The sequence below is a fragment of the Helianthus annuus genome, chromosome 6, assembly GCF_002127325.2.
Source record: "Helianthus annuus cultivar XRQ/B chromosome 6, HanXRQr2.0-SUNRISE, whole genome shotgun sequence".
NCBI lineage: Eukaryota > Viridiplantae > Streptophyta > Magnoliopsida > Asterales > Asteraceae > Helianthus > Helianthus annuus.
Genome location: NC_035438.2, coordinates 3,557,062 through 3,579,806, shown reverse-complemented (window position 1 = coordinate 3,579,806; position 22,745 = coordinate 3,557,062). Strand labels below are relative to the sequence as shown.

General features: G+C 36.5%; 3 protein-coding genes across 6 annotated transcripts; all 3 read right to left on the bottom strand.

The window, feature by feature from the left end:
* Nucleotides 1-919: 919 nt before the first annotated feature.
* On the bottom strand, nucleotides 920-7,492 carry LOC110864401. Of its 2 annotated transcripts, none has more exons than XR_002549822.2 (13): nucleotides 7,203-7,492; nucleotides 5,685-6,151; nucleotides 4,979-5,096; nucleotides 4,799-4,897; nucleotides 4,424-4,690; nucleotides 3,652-3,759; nucleotides 3,499-3,570; nucleotides 2,960-3,046; nucleotides 2,772-2,843; nucleotides 2,282-2,367; nucleotides 2,077-2,190; nucleotides 1,921-1,989; nucleotides 920-1,194 (listed from the first exon to the last, which is right to left on the bottom strand). XR_002549822.2 is itself a non-coding variant. In XM_022113452.2 (13 exons), the coding sequence occupies exons 1-13, from the start codon at nucleotides 7,419-7,421 to the stop codon at nucleotides 1,120-1,122; spliced, it is 1,857 nt and encodes a 618-aa protein (XP_021969144.1). In that variant the 5' UTR covers nucleotides 7,422-7,492; the 3' UTR covers nucleotides 920-1,119. The 2 variants fall into 2 exon arrangements, 1 of the variants encoding a protein (XP_021969144.1); XM_022113452.2 differs by having other exon boundaries at nucleotides 2,282-2,371.
* A 1,240-nt stretch (nucleotides 7,493-8,732) lies between these two features.
* LOC110864400 (LIM domain-containing protein WLIM2b) lies at nucleotides 8,733-10,808 on the bottom strand. The gene is made up of 5 exons (XM_022113451.2): nucleotides 10,588-10,808; nucleotides 10,215-10,308; nucleotides 9,858-9,880; nucleotides 9,193-9,294; nucleotides 8,733-9,099 (listed from the first exon to the last, which is right to left on the bottom strand). Exons 1-5 carry the CDS (start codon nucleotides 10,720-10,722, stop codon nucleotides 8,842-8,844), a joined length of 612 nt encoding a protein of 203 aa, XP_021969143.1. The 5' UTR covers nucleotides 10,723-10,808; the 3' UTR covers nucleotides 8,733-8,841.
* Nucleotides 10,809-12,254: 1,446 nt separating this feature from the next.
* Nucleotides 12,255-21,766, bottom strand: LOC110864398 (ubiquitin-like domain-containing protein CIP73). 3 transcript variants are annotated; one of them, XM_035974316.1, is made up of 16 exons: nucleotides 21,605-21,766; nucleotides 20,762-20,891; nucleotides 19,467-19,584; nucleotides 18,783-18,863; nucleotides 17,829-17,947; nucleotides 17,669-17,740; nucleotides 16,468-16,614; nucleotides 16,291-16,360; nucleotides 15,620-15,765; nucleotides 15,341-15,505; nucleotides 15,180-15,251; nucleotides 14,974-15,109; nucleotides 14,782-14,891; nucleotides 13,818-14,306; nucleotides 13,283-13,435; nucleotides 12,255-12,521 (listed from the first exon to the last, which is right to left on the bottom strand). In XM_035974316.1, the coding sequence occupies exons 2-16, from the start codon at nucleotides 20,876-20,878 to the stop codon at nucleotides 12,462-12,464; spliced, it is 2,055 nt and encodes a 684-aa protein (XP_035830209.1). In that variant the 5' UTR covers nucleotides 20,879-20,891; nucleotides 21,605-21,766; the 3' UTR covers nucleotides 12,255-12,461. The 3 variants fall into 3 exon arrangements, with proteins under 3 accessions (XP_035830209.1, XP_021969141.1, XP_021969142.1); XM_022113449.2 differs by having other exon boundaries at nucleotides 18,771-18,863; nucleotides 21,605-21,765; XM_022113450.2 differs by lacking the exon at nucleotides 16,468-16,614 and having other exon boundaries at nucleotides 18,771-18,863.
* Nucleotides 21,767-22,745: the final 979 nt, after the last annotated feature.

The window sequence follows — 22,745 nt, the reverse complement described above, 5'->3', positions numbered from 1 at the left end:
GATCCCATGAGTTTTCTGGTAACAAGTTCTTACAATATATCGTCCATGAGATACTTGCACCAAGTACTTAAGAAACAGATTAGTAGTTTATTGAGTTAAATGCTCGGATAGTCCCTGTGGTTTGGCCTTTTTTCACCATTAGTCCCTAACTTTCTAAAATTACCTCTATACCCCAACTTTTCAATTTTTGTTCCCGGATAGTTCCTGACGCGGATGGGGGTTAGTTTTTGGTGTTAGATTGGTGCCAAATGACTAAAATACCCTTACTAATAAAAAATGTTATTAATTGTATATTTAATTAATTATATAATAATAAAAGAAAGTGGGCCCCACCCCACCCCTCTCCCCTTTTAGACTTTTAGGAATGTGCATGAGTCGGTTTGGGTTGATTTTGGCCTAAAATCATAAACATAATCGAGATGTTGGTTAATGGATAACCATAACCGATTGGTTATGGCGGTTTCGGTTAATCCGGGTTAAAATGGGTCGGTTATGAGAGGTTAACCGTGAAAAATACATTTCTATATACGAGTATATTGCCTAGCATTGAAAAATACATATAATCTATAATATAAATACCGATTATTACCGAATAGTCAAACAAAACGATATGATATAATTAATAATTAAATTCAAACAAATGCTTAACCAAAAACGCTATGATATAACCCATATATTCAAACAAAAACATGAAATACTGAAAAAATGGTGAAAAATCCAACATTCGAAAAAGATTTTAGTACATGTTGGTTTAGTTCGGTTATGGAAACATTGATAACCATAACCGACGCGCTACTTTGATTTTCAAAAAACAATAAACCCATCCACCGGTTTTTGATTTGGTTCGGTTTTTTTTATTCGGTCTTGTCGGTTAATTCGGTTTTATGCACACCCCTTATAGACTTTTGACAAACAAGCATCAAGATTCAATAATTACACACTTTACAGGTATACCCGAGTTTACAAATTTACAACGCTACTTCAGTCCAGGTTACAAAAATGGTTCCCTGTGTTGACTCGTTACTCAAAAAGGATTCGGTTTTATGCACACCCCTTATAGCCTGAAGACCATGATCAAACCAACTGTACAAGAACTAGTTGACTATATAAAATACGCATTTACTCAATTCTCTTGTAGCACAACAAAATCGCATGCTTCATCTCCTCTGTATCTAGCCAAGTCTGCACCATCACCTGCGCAAAACATGACCATATGTCATTTACAACAAATTTGATTTCTCAACATTTGACAACATCTGAAGGCGAGCTGTAAGTAGGCCTGTAAACGAAACGAATGAACACGAACATAGGCATGTTCATGTTCGTTCATTTAACTTTAACCGAACACGAAGATATAATTGTATACATTTTTTTGTTCATGTTCTTTCATTAAGAAAATGGGTATGTTCGTGTTCGTTTATATTCGTTCGTTTAAAACCTAAACGAACAGTTCACGAACGTAAATGAACATAAACAAACAAACAAATATAACTATGTATTTACGTTAAGTTCCATTGGAAAGCCCAATTATCAATTAGTTATATTTATGTAAGTAGTTAGAAAGCGTCTTTTATGTTTATATTTATATAAATATAACTATGTATTTATTTAAATTTACACGAACAAATATAAAAGAATGTAAATAAACCAACATAAATGAACGAACAACACGTGAGTTCATGTTCGTTCGTTTAATCAACAAAAAAAATTGTTATGTTTGTTCGTTTATTATATAAACGAACATTAACGAACTTCCCGCCGAACAAGTTCATGAACGTTCGGTTCGTTTAGAGGCCTAGTTGTAACAAACAAATAGCTCATAAGTTCATTTGATTTGATATTGCGGGTCCCTAACATTCAAATGCAGTGCTCTATATTTATATTAAGATGCAAGTTTGACATTTAAAAGTCAAAATATACCTCTTGTACTTTATTTCCGGCTCGAACAAGCAATTTGTACTGATTCTTGAACAAGGATACCATATATACCTGCCCAATAACTTTATTGAATACCCAACTAAAAGCGATAAAAATTAAAAATAAACACGCAAAGCGTTTTTTCTTAAAAAATATAACCTGAAATGCTGGGGTCAAAGTCAAACCCGGGCTCAAGAAAAAACGCCCTTTTGTTACTAACTCGATACCCTCATAGCTCTGCAGTCCTTTGATAAGCGAATCAAGATCGGCCCACTGTCCAATTTATATACAATTATGTTGATGAACAATTGTTTCCATAAGAACTTAAATGCATAAGATTTCTAGTTGAAATGACTGAAATAACCTCATTTTCCGGTTGATCTGCGTCTATTGTACCATCCAAGACAGCATTATGACCAATAACAGCTTCGAAAGACTCGGTCAACGGATCTGGCTGCCACAAGATAACCATTACACTATAATCACCAATAGAGTAAATTACGTTTTTGGCCCCTGTGGTTATATCACTTTTACTATATTAGCCCAAAATAAGAATTTTTAACATATCTGCCCTCATGGTCTCTATAACTAACCATTTTGGCCCTAATTCTAACCATTTTAACCCCCATGGTCTCCATAACTAACCATTTTGGCCCCCATGATCTCTAGACTTGGGGGCCAAAATGGTTAGTTATAGAAACCATGGGGGTAGATATGTTAAAAATTCTTATTTTGGGCTAACATAGTAAAAGTGATATAACCACAGGGGCCAAAAACGTAATTTACTCTCACCAATAATAAGAACCGTCTGCATAAAAGCTTGAAATTATTGAAGAAGCTTGAAGATAAATTACCGTTATTTCTTTCAAAGATAAGTATATACGTTCAAGTGAGAAATCTAACTGATGAACTTTTGCTTCTACGACCTGTAAACCAATGATTCTCATTGTTTTGCATACATTTGTGAATAAAAAGAACGTATGAATTGGTTTCGTCTCATAAAAACTGCAGCCATTCTATTTTTGGAAAGTTTACGGTTTACCTGTCCAATTTTGAAAGACGATGCGGGGTTCGAAGTGGCATCCCATGAAACTTCCGTCTGGTGTATCAACGCAGGCACTCCTTCGATCTGTATTATTGAGCTCATGACTCAAAAACAGGTTCTTTTAAAAAAAGAAGAGTTAAATGCCATTTTGGTCCCTGTGGTTTGGGCCATTTTGCCAGTTTAGTCCAAAGGTTTCATTTTTAACCTGTGGGTCCAAAAAGGTTTCACAGTTGCCATTTTAGTCCACTTGGTTAACTTCATCCATTTTTTTTGTTAACGAGAAGGCCAATTCGGTCATTTTGTATGTAATTCTGTTAACTAAAAGGGCAATTCAGCCATATAAAATGACCGAATTGGCCTTCTCGTTAACAGAAAAAATGGATGAAGTTAACCCAAGTGGACTAAAATGGCAACTGTGAAACCTTTTTGGACCCACAGGTTAAAAATGAAACCTTTGGACTAAACTGGCAAAATGACCCAAACCACAGGGACTAAAAAGGCATTTAACTCAAAAAAGAAATATAATTGTTACTTGCCTCAACAAAAATTCCAAAATATGAAATCTTTGTTATGCAACACGTCACTAAACATCCAACTTTAAGCTTAGCCTGCAAAAGTATATAATAAGAGGTAAAACTCAACATAACGCCCTGTGAAAATATTGGAAAAATTACTGTCGAAAATTTCACCATGAGGTTTCTCTTTCGCTGGATCGACTCTTCCTGCTCTTTCGGCTTCACCGAAAATATTAGCTTCCTAGATTCTCTGTCGGCCAAAATCACATTCACTTTGATTTTCTGCAGAGGTCAGTATCTTTGTGTTAGTATTATTACTACTATGCCCTCGATTGTCGATTCCATGTAGGGGTGCAAACGAGCCGAGCCGAGCCCGAGCCTTACCTTAATCGAGCTAGGCTCGTTACAACTTTCTGAAGCTCGAGCTCGAGCTCGGCTCGATTCGAGCCTTGGATTTTGGGCTCGAGCTCAGCTCGTTAGTGAAACTTAAAACTCGAGCTCGGCTCGAAAGTTCGATCTAAGCATCTATGGCGTGAGTTAAAACAAGCTAAAGCTTGACTCGAGCTCGTTTTGGTTGTTAATGAGCCAAGGCTCAGCTCGAGCTCTATTCAATAGTTTGAGAACTCAATTAAAAAAGAACATCTAGATCATTCAAAAAGTAATACATAGTTTAAACCCTAAAGTATACTAAGCTCGATAAGGCACGTCGAGCCTAAACGAGCTACACATACAAGGCTCGAGCTCGGGCTCGATATCTAATCGATCCTAAATTCAAGCTCGGGCTCGGGCTCGGGCTCGAGCTCGATAAGGCTCGGCTTGTTCGAGCTTTCTACCGAGCCAATCTCGAGTAGCTCGCGAGCCGCTCGGCTCGTTTGCACCCCTAATTCCATGAGTTTTCCGTTAACGGAATCTCGCGGTTACCAAAAAAATAAAGATTTGCTCATACCTGACCGACAAAGGTTGACAAATATGCAAGTTTCTCTTGGTTATAAGTTGCAAAAAGATCCTCAAGTTTCATATGCGGCGATATTTCCCCCTCGATCTTTTCAGGATCTATGCTTGTAGCATCAAAGTTTCCGACAACGCCTAAACTTTTCTTGTATGTAGCAGGATCGAAGCCTTTCGCCCTCAACCAAGATTCAAAAGCTAAAAACTTCCACTTAGTAGCAAGATGCCGATACGGCAAAAATCCTATCAAACAGCCAAAAGAAACCTGTAAACAAAGGGCCAAACGTAAAATGAAGAAAACATAAAAACCAAAATCATGATCCCACTTGTTTAAGGTTGCCAGGTCAGCAGATTCGGTTTTATGAACACTTACTACAAATCCTTGGGTGCTACAGCTTATCAATTCTACTTCTCCTCTTCCGGTAGTCTTAATCATATCTTGAGCCCGTTTCCAGTCCGTTTCTTCATCATCCTATGATTGCATAACTTCGAGTTAGGTGGAAACATAACAGGTTGCGTAACGGGCCAAAACGGGTCGGATTGAGAAGAATACCTTCATGAACATTCCGGGAAGCAAGTTTTCACTTGTAGCGAAATATGGTATTAGACTCTCAACCTTAGTATTCCTTCCCCCGATGCCAAACATCTCTTTCACAGGCTGGCCTAACGACCTATTACATATCAAAGGTATAAATGTCTATTAAAAGAATAATAAAGGCGTACAAATTGAGATAATTGAGTTGCAACTTGATATTGCATGCATGCTTCATGCTGCATGAGACCTATGCAGTTAATATCGGTGATATATCGGTTATATCGGTCATATCGGTCCCTTAGTAAAATATCGGTGTCAAATATCGGTCATAATATCGGTACCGATATTATCGGCGATATTGACCGATATAACCGATATATCACCGATATTTGACCGATATAACCGATATATCACCGATATTTGACCAGATATGACCGATATATCACTGAATTCTTGGTGTTAAATTGCTATATATATAAATTTTGCATTATATTAAAATTACCGATATCCCACTGATATCTCACCGAGATAGCCTATATTTCAAAAATCGGTCCTTGACCGATATCCGATATTTTACCGCATTAACTGCATAGCATGAGACACCATCTCAAGCAATCAAGTGAAATATAAAAACTTGTAGAAACAAACAAATTACATGTACATGTACTATACTGTGTCGTATTGAACACTATTTAGGGGTGTCACAAAAAACAGTTTGAAGTACCTTTCAGGCCGTCCTTGCAAAGTAGCATCTGGAGATGGTTCCGAAACAGATTCAGCGACTATATCCCTCCTTTTCCGTAATTGGTCAGGATCGGTTGCAGCCACTTTCCCAGTTTCAGAAGTCGAGTCGAGATTTTTTGGACGTTTGTGATCTCCATACGCTTGATCGAATTTTTCGGTTTGGCGTGTACTTTCTTTAATATTAACTGCAGTCTCTACTTCATTATTTTTTATAAGCGGTTCAAGATTGCTCACCAATACCATATGACTAAACCGTTCCTTGTCATCTTCTTTACCCATTTGCAGAGATATATTAGGTTTTAGGGACAAACTTGATGACATCTTTGACCCAACATCACTGTCGTCGAAAGTAGTTGACTTCCATAGAATAACATTCGGAGCCTTAACAAGTGGTTCTTTGGGTCTCTTTCCTTTGTCATGTTCCGTGTTCGATTTTCCATCTTTTATCTAAGCAAGCGACAAAAAAACCATCGAAATTACAACAAAGTTATAACTATGCAATGCTTAACCGGACATAGTTTAACGAAAGTGTTTGACCATTAGTCAATCTAAAATACACCTCAACGAATGACAAACGGAGGGATGTTGTGGATCAACATTGATGCTAATGCTATTAACAATGAGTAACTTAATCCGCAATTCGATTACTATATTTTTTTCTAAACAATGAAAAGTTAAAGATAAGTTCTTTCGACTCTTTATCGTTCCAAGATTCAGTTTAAAAACATCAAAAACCTATGCTTTTAGGGTTCAACAGCATCAGCCACATCAAACAACACAAATGCAAACCACAGAATCATCATCATCATCCTACTCAGTAAATCCCACCAATAGCAAAGCAAATGTAGCGTCTGAGGAGGGTAAGATGTAGACGGCCTTACCTCTACCCCGTAGGAATAGAGAGGCTGCTTCCAGTGAGACCCCCGGCTCGATAGTAGTTTTGCATCAAGCCTTGGACATAAGGCACATAACACTCAGCAATTGGGACAAAGACCGATTAGTGCATGTACTCTTTTGTCTTTCAGCTATCAACGCCAGCACATGATGCATGATTAACCGTCCTCAACTTTTAACGTGATTTTCACGAAATTAGTAAAATAACGTTAAAATTAGTGCACTTTCACTTTTGCCGTACATTATATGCGCATACCGCAAGCGGGGCGTAAATGCAAACCACATAATCACAACCCTAATTATCTTTTCAAGATATTCAATCAAGAATGCCAAAAAGCTTTTTTCTTTTCACAAACACATAATCACAACCCTAATTATCTTTTCAAGATTTTCAACCAAGAATGCCAAAAAGCTTTCTTCTTTTCACAAATACAATCTTTATCTTCAATCTCAAGAATCCCTAATACCAAATTCAACAATACCTAAATCAAATAAACCAAGAAATTCAATACATACATTCAAGATTCAATCTTTAGTATCAAGAATCACTCAAATCAGTTAAAAAGATTCAATCTTTATATAAAGGGAAGATAGAGGATTGGACCTTAGCAAGGGTAAGTTTGGGATTTTCATGAATTAACTTATCAAACTTAAGCTCCATTTGGTCCCAATTTCTAAGCTTATTGTTAGCCGCAAAGACTACAACTTTTGTTTGTTGTTTGAGGGAAAAGGTAAGATTTTTACAGGTTTTTGGGTTTATATAACAAGGGGTACAGAATCCAAAATATGAAGCATTGCTTGTAGTAGCAGTGATGCTGCACATCTTTTATGGAAAACAGAATATTACTGTGTGTTTTTGTGTGGTGTTACTGTGTGTGAGGAGGGGGGTGGTGGGAGTGTATTTACAGGATATCTTGATGTTTTGTGTTTATATAACAAAATAAAAATCACATATTGATGTTACAATTCTTTTATTAAATCAAAGGATCTATAAAAATGATACTTTTTAAGTTTTAACTAATGCATTATGTAAAAAAGGTTGGTTTATGTTTTTTTTTTTTTAATTTGAACTTATCTTGGTGTAGTTTTCTGATTTTTAATACATTGATAGTGGGTTTATGACTTTTTACGAGTAAAATGTCATTTTCGTCCATGATGTAAAACTACTTTTGCGACTTTCGTTCAAAGGTTTGTTTTTCCGTATCTGGATCTAAAAGGTTTGAAACCTTATCATTTTTATCCGACTTGTTAACTCCATATTTTTTAACGTTAAGTCATGGGTGTTTTCGTCTTTTCAGACATTTTTTTGTGATGATTAAAGGGTTTGAGTGGGGAGAAAGTCAACAGAAGTTGATCTTTATTTCTTGTAGTGTTTTTTTTATTTTAATAAAAATATATAAAAAGACGGAAATGTCCCTCATTTAACGGAAAAATTGATGGAGTTAAGGAGTCGTATGATGATGGAAAGATTTCAAATATTTTGGATCCGAATACGGAAAAACAAACACTTGGACAAAAGTCTGAAAACTGTAGATTGAAATCCGTAATAAACAATCAAGAGCACCCACAAACACTTAGGCTATAGGGTGTGAGGGGCATGGTTGGGTCATTAATCGCCACGTAGGACCATTAATGGATTGCTACACCACCCTCTTGTCTCATCCACCATGATTCCCATGGATTAAACCATGGAAACCATGAGCCTACTTTCCATATTTAATATTTTCTTTCCTTTTCACAAAAATAAATTAAAGTAAGATAATAGTAGTTTGAGTCATGACCACATCCTTATGGTAGTGGTTTTGGATGATGGATTAGAAGTAGGTGACAGGGCGCTGATGTGGAGGGTCATGATGATCATGAGGATCATGACCACACCCTATAACCTTATGGAAAACCATTTTGAAAATAATAAAAAAAAAAAAGTAAAATGCCATTATCTAGTAAAATTGTAGATTGTCTAGCATTTGTGTTCTTATCATTTTAGCAGCAAATTGACTTGGAGGTTTGCAATGTTTTGTGGTATATTACTATGTGATCGGTTTATATATATATATATATATCTTGATCACCAAACAAAAACATTTTACATAATTAGTTATTATCATTATTCAACTATTCAATCTAGTAATTTGGTTAATATGTTTATTTAAGCATAAAACTTTTTTGAATGATACATTATGTAACATCACATTACATGTAAATTTCACATCAGTCATAACCAGTAGAAATCATGAAATTAGTTATCCAGATGGTTCTGTAGCTACGTTCTCTTCGGATATGACTTGGTCCACTACTTTTTCTACAGATTCAGAGTTCTTCTGCATGGATGCCGACTTTGAAAAGTGATTATAATTACCCTTCTCTTTAAACAACTGAGCGAAATGCGCCTTGCAGAATAAAGTTCCCTCTAACGCCGCGTAATTAGACGGCGTTAGTTTGCAACCTCCTTGAGCGCATTTGAAGCATTGCTTATGATAGAACTCTCCCTCCACCGTTACCTACAACCCATCCATCATTTTACTTAATATCTAATATTTTATATTTTTTTATTAAGAAAATGTTTTTAGAAAAATAAGAAAAAAATAACAAACCTTTTCTAGTGGATATACAGTTTTTTTACAAGCTGCACATTTATCCTGAGTACCCGAGAACATGGCAGAGAGTTTGTTGGCGAGCTTGCTAGGGTTCTTTCCCTACATGTACAATTATAAATATACATAAATATACGGGGGCATGTTTATTTCATAACCAATAATTTGTTGAGAACTGCGAGAGCCGTATAATATACTTGTAGGGGGAAGAAGATAGGGAAATAGAGGTGGTTACATATATAATCATGTTATTTATCATATTCAAAGAAACTCATCGCAGTTCTCAACATATTATTAGTTTTTTATATAAAGGTCTTTTTATACATGCATGGAAGAGATTCATGCAGAACAATAAAACACTATATGCTGCAACAACACGCAAAACAAAATGAATCATTTACATTTCCAATCTTAAAAATTGTATAAAATGAAAGAAAACTGTAATGTTTATAGTTTCTCACGCCTCTCTCCTGTAATGTTTATTATTCGTTTATTTGTAATTTACACGTGTGTGTATATTAATTATATTACCTATATACGTGTACATAATATACACATGTATATGTAATATAAAGTTTTAAAAATATATTAGAAAAACATAAACAATTCAGATTTATTATTTTTATTCTAACTTCATGTATCTAAACTAAAAAGAGACTACGTACCATTTCATTTGTTCTGTTTGATGCTGAAAGTTGAAACCACATAAATTTGAGTCAGAAAAGAAAATAATACTCCCTCTGTCCCACTAAAAGTGTCTTATTTTGAATTTTCAAAGTCTTTATTTGTAAACTTTGACCTTAAATAATTTTGTTTGTGTTAGATAATACTTGATGAAAATTATATGATTTGAGGGTGTTTTACAAGTATTTTTATCGGGTTAATTTTCATCAAGTTTTATATAACACAAAAATATATAATTGAAGTCAAAGTTTATAAATAAAGACTTTGAAAATTCAAAATAAGACACATTTAATGAGACGGAGGTAGTAATAATTAGGTAAAATCAAAGAAAAGCTCACATGGCATTCTGGAGGTGCCTCCCATCTCCTTGAACTTTTGATCAAAGTGAGGCTTGCAATACAGTGTTCCATCCAATTGAAAGTAGCTACTCATCTAACACATGAAAATAATAATAATAATAATAATAATAATAATAATAATAATAATAATATTAATAATATTAATAATAAAAAACTTGTTTTAATTTGTATAACGGAACTATAAACTAATTTTTCAAGAAAATGTGCCGGTCTAAGAAAAAAAAAATGTTTGGTAAATCGTGATGCTAGATTGCTATATACATACGTAAATAACATATGAAAAGTGAGTATCTGCCACCATGTAAAACATTAAATTTTGTTTATTGGTTTGTTTACATGAAAAGACACATACCACAAGTTTCCCATTGCATTGGACGCATCTAAAACATGTCTTATGATACGGGACTCCATCAGCCGAAATCATTTCAACGAAATGAACCGTCTTATCGCATGCCTTGCATTTTTGTACCGTCCCACTAAAAGACATTTTTTACCACCTTGATCAATTTCTGGAACAACAAACCAAAACTAAAATGGAGGAAAAACCTCAGAACAAAATGTAAGTTGGGAACCTTTAAATGGTTTTTTATTCATTAAAAATGTTTTAGAAAACGAAATTGTGTTATTGACTGGCTAAGATTGTTTTGGCCTCAATGGTGGAGCTAGATTCATGCATTGTGGAATCAACAATTTTGAGAAAAAAAAATGAAATTATACACGTAACCCCTTTTATTTTCTATTTATTTTATTATCTTAAATTATATTGTATTTTCTATTTATTTCATTGTGTTAAATTATATTGTAATTTTACAATATGCATTACCACTCACAACAAGAACTTTAGAATTATTAATTCAATACGATTACAAACTAATGACAGGTAGACGAGCAACAAGCTGCGCCGCTACCTCTTTCTGAATAGCAAACCCTACCCTGCTAAACACAAAATTCTGTCCCTTAACATGTGCGGTGTTACTGCTTACCACCTGTTGAACCCGCTTAAGGAACCGCACCACGTCAGGGGCGAGAGCGCCAAATGTATCGAAAGCGAATGGGACGAACATAAACTTAAACATAAGCTTCGATGAATAGTAATCAGGGTTGATTGATGAATTGAGATGGCATAAGGTTTTGATTGGTGGAGATTGGCGAAAGCCCAATTTACACTCTGTTCCCGAGACTCATTTAATAGGGGGAGGGGAGGGAAAAGAGATGGAAATATTAAAAACCATGTTCCCGAGTTTCATTTAACAGAGGTAGGGGAGGGAAAAGGGAGGAAAATATAACCAAATATAACCATATATTCATCCTCCCAAATTGGAGAGAAAATTTTCCTTCCCCTCCTCTCCCCTCCCCTCCCCCTGTTAAATGACTCGGGAACATAGTGTTATGGATGCCACGTGCAATCCATTAAGTTTTCTTTATTTTTCCAATGCACGGGTTTTTTATATATAACTAGTGTTATACCCGTCCGCGTTGTGGGGCGTTAGACCGAATATTTCTTAGTTTAATAACATGTACATCTTATTTCAGTCACTTATACATGCTATTTATAACACAATCTAAAAAAATATACATCGAGGGAACCAATTAAACCAAAACACTACTATAGTTTTACCAAAAAAATAACTAAAACGATGGCAAGCTTGTAATTTAGAGTTGGGGGCAAAGCAATAATTTGTTAGGACCAATTAGCGAGTGCTAGGCAGCTGTGTGGCACGAATAAAAACTACACTGGGTCAACCAAGTAAAATAAAACACTACCATAGTTTTGTCTAAAAAAACGATGGTAAGATTGCAATTTGAACTGGTATAAAACCGTAATTTTGAAATGGGGGCAAAATCATATTTTGAACTGAGGGCAAAACAATAATTTTATTTTGAACTGGGGCAAAATCGTAATTTTTAACTGAGGGCAAAATCGTAATTTTAAGCTGCGGAAAAAACAAAATTTTATTTTGAACTGTGGATAAAATCGTAATTTGGCAGGACCATAGCTGGGGGCAAAGTATAATTTTATTTCGATTCGGGCCAAGGCTTTTTAAACTATATACCGAATTCAAATTTCTTTTTCAGGGAAGAGCAAGTATTTGGGTAACCCTGAGCCGCGTTTAATAAGTTATAGATATACCATTTCGACAATCATATCAAGAGACCAACATCTCATGATTCGGGTCATTTGTACAAAATTCCATAAAACCATGATCACAAACGAGAACACGACCGTCACTCACCCTCCTCTTCAACCCTTCGTGAAACATCCCGCTTCAACATATCCATAAATTCCTGCACGTGCAAGAAATCCCTTTGTTAAATAACAAAAATAAATCTAACTTATAATAAAAGACTCCAAATAATGCCACATGGCATTCTCTCCTTCAACCTCATAAATATTATTTATAATTATTAAATAAATTTCTTTTAATATTAATATTAATAACTAATATATAGATATCATTTATTTTTATCCTTATCTTTATCTAAATTTAATAAATAACTTTAATTTTGCAATTTAGACCCTTTGTTTTTTTTATTTTTAACCTAAAATTTTTCATCTATTGCAATTTAATCCCAACTCTTTTTTATTTTCAATTTTGGTCCACCATACTTATCATCTTTCCCAAGTTTTTCGTATCGTTCTAAATTTTGTGAGTTAATGCATCGCAACGTGCGTGTGGGGTTCAACATTTTTTCGTATATTTTTTCGTATATTTTTTCCCGTTTGACTGACCCATCGCAGCACATCTATTTTTCTCTGTTTAACAAGTTCGACCAACGCGCGGGTCCTGGATTGACTTAGTTTTTTTTCTATGTTTTACGTTTCGGTTTAATTTCTTTGCAACGAGCGTTCGTGATTCAAAGATTTCATGTCTGCTTTTCGTTCGGCGCTATTTTTTTCGTTTTTATTTAATTTGTTTTTATGAGCTTTTTCGGTGTTGGTGGTCGCTGACAGTGGTATAGCATTGATACTACTTGACACAGTTTTACAACAACCGTTGCAACGTAGGGGCTTAATACTAGTAAATAAATAAAAGAGAGATACTAACATTAGCAAGACCCTCATCTGAGCAAATCTCAGACAGCTCATCGGCATTGCCGCCATTGTCATCCATGCGAGCAGCAGCTTTAATAACAGATGATAAAACTTCTTCTGATGACTCATCATGTTCAATCTTATCAACCGAATCTTCAAGGTTTACCTACACCAAACAAACAAAACGGAAGTTAGATATTCAAGAACCAAATTTTTTTGTGTTTTTATGAATCTTGAGTTACTTACTGTTTTCGTCCCTGTGGTTTGTCAAAAATCACTATTTCAGTCCATTAGTTTAAAAATTGTGATTTCAGTCCCTGTGGTTTCACTTTCGTAACCATTTCAGTCCCTGTATTTACAGAATAAATGGATTGAAATTGTTACGAAAGTGAAACTACAGGGACTGAAATTGTTACGAAAGTGAAACAACAGGGACTGAAATCGCAATTTTTAAACTAATGGACTAAAATAGTAATTTTTGACAAACCACAAGGACGAAAACAGTAATTAACTCTATGAATCTTTCTTCATTGGGTCAAAGAACAAACCTGAGGATCGCTTGGAATATCATTGACGCTTGTAGGCTGAAGTTCGCGATCCATGGAAGGTGGTTGTTGAAACATATTTGAGCCCGAACCAGAACCAGAACTATCACCGCCAAAAGCTTGGGCAACAACGGGCATCATCTGTTGAATCATACTTGACAGATCAAAACCACCATCATCGCCGCCGCCGCCACTAGGTCCGCCCATACTGGCAAACATGTTGCTCATATCTTGATCATCGTCAATCTGTTGAGCAATTTGATTGACGACGTTCATCATTGCAGGATTCTGAGTTAGTTGACCTAACATATTCCTTAACGCGTCTGGTGATCCAATCCCGGTTTGGTTTGAAACTCCCGACAACAGACCGTCTAGAGCAGGACTCTCGATAACTTGGTTCATGATTGCAGCAGGGTCCACCTGGTCACCCGGTGCGTTAACAGGAGGTACACTGCTACTAGAGGCCTCGGGTTTTGCTTGCTGACCTCGTCTCTAAATCACATTTATAGATATTAGAGTTAATTGCCATTTTAGTCCCTGTGGTTTGGGCCAATTTGCCAGTTTAGTCCAAAGGTTTCATTTTTAACATCTGGATCCAAAAAGGTTTCATCGTTGCCATTTTGGTCCAACTGACTTAACTCCATCCATATCTGTTAAGTCTGCCAAGGGCATTAAGTCTGCCAAAATGAGAGGGAAAAGTAATTAAGAAAAAAGGGTTAATAAAAAGAAAAATGAAATGACAAAAATGCCCTTGGCAGCTTTAACAGATATGGATGGAGTTAAGTCAGTTGGACCAAAATGGCAACGATGAAACCTTTTTGGATCCAGATGTTAAAAATGAAACCTTTGGACTAAACTGGCAAAATGGCCCAAACCACAGGAACTAAAATGGCAATTTACTCTAGATATTAATATTTTCAGCATATAAAAACTGTAAGAAATACTAGTTTCTGATAAGAAGTAAAACCTGATTTTCCGTTCTCGTACTATCATCAACCCTTCTAGTTTGCAAATTAACTCCAGTCGTAGCTCCATTAGCACGTTCTCCTTCATTGGCCGTTCCCCTTTGACCGATTCCTAGAAAAAACTTACATACTGTGAGGGACATTGGTGACAAAGAATAGTAAATACGCAAGTTTACGAAGTGATATTCACATACCTGCGTGAATATGAACATTTACGTGTCTTGGAACAGCACCGATACCGACAGGACCGAAACCGACAGGACCGAAACCGGTAGAATTCATGGGAGTAGCGTTACCGCGAAACAGTGAATTAGTTTGTAGAGGAAAGGGCTGCAAGAAAGCAGCGATTTACACATTTACACGTGCACGTGCACAGACACGCGCAGAGCTAATAACAAACCTGAACCATAATAGGATTAGGCCCTGATGGAGATATGTAAACAGCAGGTCCAGCACGTACGGATGATTCAGCCTGCAACGTGCAAACCCTAATCAAACCGAAAATTCATCCAAAGACAATCGAAACGAAAAAAGAAAAAGAAAAAGAAACCGACGACATACAGGAGACTGTCCGATACGCAAAGTTAGCGTTGTCCGACCAAGCTCAAGCAGAAGCGCGCCTAAATGTTGCATAGCAAGCCCTGATTGCATTGCTTCTGACTGGATTTGCGCTCTAACCGTGGGGTCGGTGCAACTCTCCTCTCCCTCTAATCGGCCCGCAGTACGCTACACGTTGCAGCATATTACAAATATAAAGGTTTATATTCATTTAAGCTCTTGAGGAATCAAGAACCAAAATGCCAATGGAATGCTAAAACCAGGTAAAAGAATAGTAAGTACAGATAAAGAATCGATGGCGGGCCCACTGAGAAGCCGTTGTGCATGTCGCATAACAACGGCCAGAGCAGCAGGTAGCGGCACACCACGAGCACTGGAAGGCAATTCTATAGTTGGTGTGCGTTCAGCGCCATTTGAAGGTTGATACCCTGTGAAGAGCCCCAAAAATTTTTTTTCAAAATAAACTATTATTCAATAAAATAAAGAAGCGCGTAAAATGCCATTTTTGTCCCTGAGGTTTGGCCAGTTTTGCGACTTTCGTCCAAAGGTTTATTTTTCCGCATCTGGATCCTAAAGATTTAAAATCTTGCTATTTTCATCTGACTCATCAACTCTCCATCCATTTTTCTCTCAAGTCAGGGGTATTTCCGTCTTTTTTGTTAGCTTAAAGGGCAATTTGGTCTTTTTCACTTTATGTAAAAAGACCGAATACCCCTGAAAAAAAAAACCGAATTGCCCTTTAAGTTAACAAAAAAGACAAAAATATCCCTGACTTAACAGAGAAAAATGGACGGAGTTAACGAGCCGGATGAAAATGATAAGATTTCAAACCTTTTGGATCCAGATGCGAAAAAAACAAACCTTTGGACGAAAGTCGCAAAACTAGCCAAACCTCAAGGACGAAAATGGCATTTTACTCTAAAGAAGCAAAGCAATAGTTCCTAAGTCGGTACCGTTCTGTGACAATGCCTGCTCCATGTGATTCATAAACACTGAAAGTGTGTGTAATGAATCAGGAATTGGCTGAAATACACGTATAGAACCATGCAGTTAAAAATTGTACGTAAGACAACATAGCAAGTTGCAAAAAAGAATTTAATTGTATAAGAAAGGTTAGAATTTGTTACTACCGTAGCAAGTGTCGATATAGCTATTCCTGCTCCTAAAGGAATTTGCATCCTTTGAGGGGCAGATTGACTAGCGTTTTCGGGTTGACTTTGACTGTTGACATTAACTCTGCCTTCATTTCCTTGGGCAGCCTGCCTAGGAACGTTGAACTGTGAACATAAAAATAAAATCTTGCCAAGTTAGGTTATCACCCGTGCTCCGCGGCGGGTTCAAAACATAGATAAAAATAAGCAAATCGCGAACGTGACGATACAAAAACCACTTGGTGACGGTATATTCGAAAGTCGTAGAAAAGTTACGTCGTTATATATGAATGCCAAGTTAGCCGAACAAAATTTACACCAAAACGTATATATAGATAAACACGACGGTCGCGCATTCAGGGGCGGACCCACATTGAGTGGGTCGGGGTCCACGGACCCCAATCTTTTTTAAAAAATTAGTAGATTCGATATATTAATTTTTGTAAGGACCCCATAAAAATATTTAGTTGGACCCCATAGTATCAAAAGCAAAGTTGTTGTGGTGGTTAATCCCTTGTTTGCTAACAAAGAGGTCATGGGTTCAAGTCTAATACCAGCCGATTTTTTGTTAAAATACACTTTTAAAATGTTAAAATGAATGAAAATTTACTCAATTTATGCCTTTGTGCTTAGACATGTGTTGTTTTGTTATTTATTTATCTTTTTTTAAAGGTTCCAAGCTCAATAAATCACCCCGACTCGACCCAAACGACGACCGACCCGAAAATTCTATCGTTCGGGTGTAAAAAATCCAAGTATCGAAAAAACTGGACCCCATTGGAAAAAAATCCTGGGTCCACCACTGCGCGCATTACAGCGTGTCGGTTTAAACGTAAACAAAAAAACACGTTACAATGATGTATTTAGAGATGAGCGTCGGCCGGTATAAAAAACCAAACGGTTCAAATAATGTTTAAAACAACTGGTTGGTTTAAAAACAACTTTACAAAAACTCTCGTCGAAACATAGATAAAAATAACTCACGTAACAGAAAATTCATTAAAAATTCAAAATGATAACCTTATTAAAGTTAAAGTTCAGGGGTATTAATGTAAATTGGACTTGAGTCAGTGAAAGAAACATAAAAGATTGACAAATTTTACATACTGTGATATAACTTAAGTCTTGCTAGGGCAGCACGGCACATAATAACAAAAATGAAAAAAAAAAAAAATATCACCTGCATATTTGGTGGTGGCACTGGTGGACTACCGTCCCGAACTCCAAAGGAGTCTAAAACAGCTGATATAACCTAGAACCAAAACGAAAGGTTTATGCTACACAAGCCAAATTTGAAACATTCCAGTTTTTAGAAAACATTGTACGGAACACAAACGCACCCGACTAATATCATGAGGCCCACCAAGATTTGGGTCCCCGCCACCAAAGGTCCCAAGTACAACACTGTGTGAAATATGGGCGATACGAGGACGTGAACCGGCAGCATTAGCATCTTGTCCTGTAAGTTACAATAACGTCAAATTGATACTATAACTATAAAAGGTGCCATATTCACACTATATGTGTGGCAGTCGTTGCAATTATGTAAAACTAGTATTTTGACCGGCCGCACATTGCAGCAGCGTCGAAATTTAAAGTAACTCGAACTTATACCGTCAAATATTTGGCCCGACTCGTTTTCGAACAAAATTTACATCAAAACGTAGACCAATTGAAAACGCACATGAAAATAAGCACGAAAACGTATTATATTTTACCTGACGAGAAAATTGACGTCGAAAAGTAAACCAACTTCGAAACGTAAACCAACTTGGATTTATAACGAAACGTACTTGAAAATAAGCACGTAAGAAAATAGTGTTCGTTTATGTTAAAGAATGGTACCACGCGTTGTGGCGGAGTCGAAATGTAAAGTAACTCGAATTTATATCGCCTTATAAAAACGTATTGTATTTGACCCGACTCGTTTCCGAACAAAACGTAGATAAAAATAGGCACGAAAACGTACATAAAAATAGGCACGAAAACGTATTATATTCGATCCGCGTACACAAAAATAAGCACGAAAAACTCGAGGGGGTCAAAATGACATTTTACAAAGTTTTTAGAAAGTTGAGGGGGTGTAAGTGGCAATACTAAAAGTTGAAGGTTTGAATACACAAAAAGAGAAAAAAAAGCATGGGTAGGATGGCATTATTGTAAATTTGGCATAATAAAATATAGAGGTTGTGTCTTCGGTGCTATTCCTAAGACACTCTTTAGTTATATTAACAATAATAATGGCATTATAGCACTTATATGGTATAAAGAGATAACCGAACCTGTGTTACTACCGTTTGCAGTTGTCCCGGTGGAAGGTTGTGATTCAGAAGATTGTCTAGCCACAAGATGCAATGTGTGTCCACTTTCAACGTCTATATATTATCAAGGCTTTCAAGTGAAAATATATGATCTTCACGGAGTTAAGTTTTTTTGTAATAATCCGACCTCGTCCAATTTTTTTGTAAAATAGTCCGCCGTTAAAATAGCTTAACGGAGTTAAGTTTTTTTCCGAATTACAAACCGATGTTTTAGGGCTTTTGATCAGAACGAGGAAGAACGAGGATATGAGTCGATTGATGTAAAACTTATCTCAAAATACTGCCCCAACCCACGAAAAGGGTGCTTCAATTCGGGTGTTTAACTTCCAATTAACAAAATTCAAGCCCTTTCGAACACAATTTCGAGGTAAGTTTTATATCAATCGACTCGTATCCTCGTTCTGATCAAAAGCCCTAAAACATCGGTTTGTAATTCGGAAAAAAAACTTAACTCCGTTAAGCTTATTTTAACGGCGGTCTATTATACAAAAAAAATTGGACGAGGTCGGATTATTATTGGCTAACAACTGACTTGGGATTACTATCGGCAGTTAATTTTGAATAAGGAACTATACTAATCTATTTAAATTAACAAATCTATGCAAAAAAGCTGATGTGCGCTTTGAAATGTATCTGTTCGGTGTGTAAATAGGATACGATATTCAGACAGACGGTGTTCATCTTTTAAAACCTTGCCCCTAAAGATCAATCGTTGCAGTCCAACTGGGAGGCCAACGTCACTAGCTATTTTCTCCTTGAATGATGAAACCAGTATCTGAAGTTTTGGCAATAATATAGAAAAAGTCAAAAGAGCAATTTTAGAGTAAAATGCACGGATAGTCCCTGTGGTTTGGTGAAATTTCACATTTAGTCCCCAACTTTTCAAAATTACACTCTTAGTCCCTGTGGTTTGACAAGTTGTTACTCGTATAGTCCCCAAAGCGGATGGAGCTTAGTTTTTCTGGTTAAGTGGGTGTGAAATGACAAGGACTATCCGAGTAACAACTTGTCAAACCACAGGGACTATCCGAGTAACAACTTGTCAAACCACAGGGACTATCCGAGTAACCTTCATCCGCTTTAGGGACTATCCGAGTAACAACTTGTCAAACCACAGAGACTAAGAGTGTAATTCTGAAAAGTTGGGGACTAAAGGTGAAATTTCACCAAACCACAGGGACTATCCGTGCATTTTACTCTTTCCAATAAGATATTTGAGGATGAGAGTTACAAAAAGGAGTGAGCATAAGTGCATAACACTCTAAAAGGGTGATGCATTGTAGACCATCTCTGAAATTCTAGTTTAAATAGTATATATTTTTCTTTTCTTATATATCAGTTCAAATTATGCATATATGCTTGGATAACTAAATAAAACAATGCTTATATTTTATTATCATAATTTTTTTAGGTAACTTGTAGACTTGTGTATTAAAAATTTAGTAACCACCGAAACTGCAAGTCGTATGACACTTTCATTTTCCAACAAAAGCAACATATTTTCCATCACATGTTGCCTTGTGTTCGATTGTTATTTATAATGGTCTTCTTTTAATGTGAAAGATTTTAGGAGTGTGTGTGGCAACATACTTCTTATGATTATCGTTGGTCATACTTTGTTATCCCAATCATAGTTATTAAAGGCGTGAGGCGCACTCAGGGCGATTTGTTGGGCCCGGGGCTTTATTTCCCCCAAGGCGCGTCTGGGCGCTCGCATTAATAACTATGACCTGAAGCATAGTTATTAAAGGCGCGAGGCGCACTCAGGGCGATTTGTTGGGCCCGGGGCTTTATTTGCGCCTAGGCACGCCTGGGCGCTCGCTTTAATAACTATGATCCCAATCAAGGCGGGCCAATTTTTATAGAGCCATAAAAGAGATAAAAATTTAAAGTTAAAAAATTATAAGTCTATAGAGAAACTGAATGACAAAAAGAGTGAGAGAGGTGCATACATTTTTATCGACACGAAAATCGTACACCTGTGAATCAAGTGTCTTGATATGAATGTCCACCACTAATTCAGAACTTTCACCAGCAACATTGCTAGTGCCCGCGTGTTCGTCTGCCATTATACGGTTGAACCTGCAACAAGACCCAAAAGACATTATAATAACAACCATAAGGCCAGGGGGTGTGGCCTAGCGCCACCTTGCCACATCACCATTTTTGGCGGCCCATAGCGCCCTCCCCCACCCCCTGCTTGTTAACAAGGGGGCGCTACCCCATGTCCGCCAGCATGCTAACGCTTGTTAAAGGGGAAAGAAAGTGGGGCCCATTATTTTCAACCAATCAAATCTCTTCTCTTTATTATTATTTTTTTTTTTTGTATTTTGTTTAATAGGGGGGCTTTAAACCATTGTATGCAACTTAAAGGAAGGGGCTTTAAAGCCCCCTATGTGACGTGGCGTTGACGTGGCGCTGAGGTGGCGTGATAAAGCCCCTAGGGGCTTTATACCACACCTTGTAGCCTAATAACCAACAAATGATAATGATGATGCAATCATCAGGCAAAACTTATGATAGTGATGCTTAAAAAGTCAAGAAAAAGTAACAAGTTTACATTTTTATTAACACCAACAAGTTTTAGGTATTTATTTGGGGTTTTGGGGGAATTTAGTTAGGGCATTTACTTAGGGTTTCATCAAACATTTAACAAAAAAAGACTAAATAATTTGATGGGTTTGATAGCAAATTGAATTGTGTGTTTGAAATGAGCGATAAGAAGTAAAACTGACATAAAAAAGGCTGATCTGGGTTGAGATTATAGTGACGATTGAACTCAGAAGAAAACTTACAGTGACGATGATTGAATGGCGATGAGAGTTGTTTGACTCGCTGGAATTGGTCGTCGAATGGTTTAGAAGAAGAGAGACGATGTACACAAACCAGGGGACATGTGTTGACTGTTTTGACTACGCTCTCAACGAACCGAACATTCGACGAACAGTTTCGTGGGGAGTTGGTTTGCGTTGTTCGAATAGTTGAATGAACGAACATGAACGTGCGGTTCGTGTTTGTTTGTTTACATTGTTCATGAAAGATTTTTGTATTTAGATTTATTTTATCTAAGCTTTTATAGTCTTTGATTTTATTTTTTATTTCATTACCCTAACAATTATAATAGGAAACTTTATTCTCATCTTGTTTATTCATTGTTCTCCTTTCCTTTCTCATTTTTCACATAGACGAATACTATTGGCCTCCTTTCCACGATTATGGCTTCAAGTTCCGGCATTGCTCCATTCGTCGTCCACCTTTAGTCTGAGTCACTTTCGTCGGTTATATTTGTGTTCGTGAACACATTTATTTTCGTAATGAACAAACACAAAAATAAAATCTCGTTCGATAAGTGTTTATGAACCGTTCGTGAACACGTTTAATTCCTTAACGAATGAACACAAATAAGGTTTTGTTCGTGTTCGTTCGGTTCGTTTAGAGCCCTACATGCTTTACAATTATATGGGCAATATGATACAAGTCAAATAAGAATACGGGTCGTATACAAACAACATTACACAACTTGTACGATTGTCCTTTATGTTTATATCAAATTGCAGTGGATGTCATTTACTTTTTGTGATTACAAGAATCATCTTTACGTATTAAAAACATTGCACCATTTGTCCTTTGCCGCTAACCCTGTTAAAATTGAGTCTTAAATCTGGTCACGTGGACCCCACGTGAGCGCAATGTTGTCTTTTCTCATCCTAACATTGAATTAATAAATTCAGAAGAAAATATCACTCCTATATCTCTCTCACTTTGAACTCTCTGTCTTTCTCTCTCTAAACTCTTTAATCACTGCCACGTGGCCACCAACAGCCACCATCAACCACCTTCCCTACCTCATCCACATGCTGCAAACACCTGCAACACCCAATTGATGGCAGAATGTGTCGGGGCACGTAGATTGCTCATGACACACATTAGTAACTA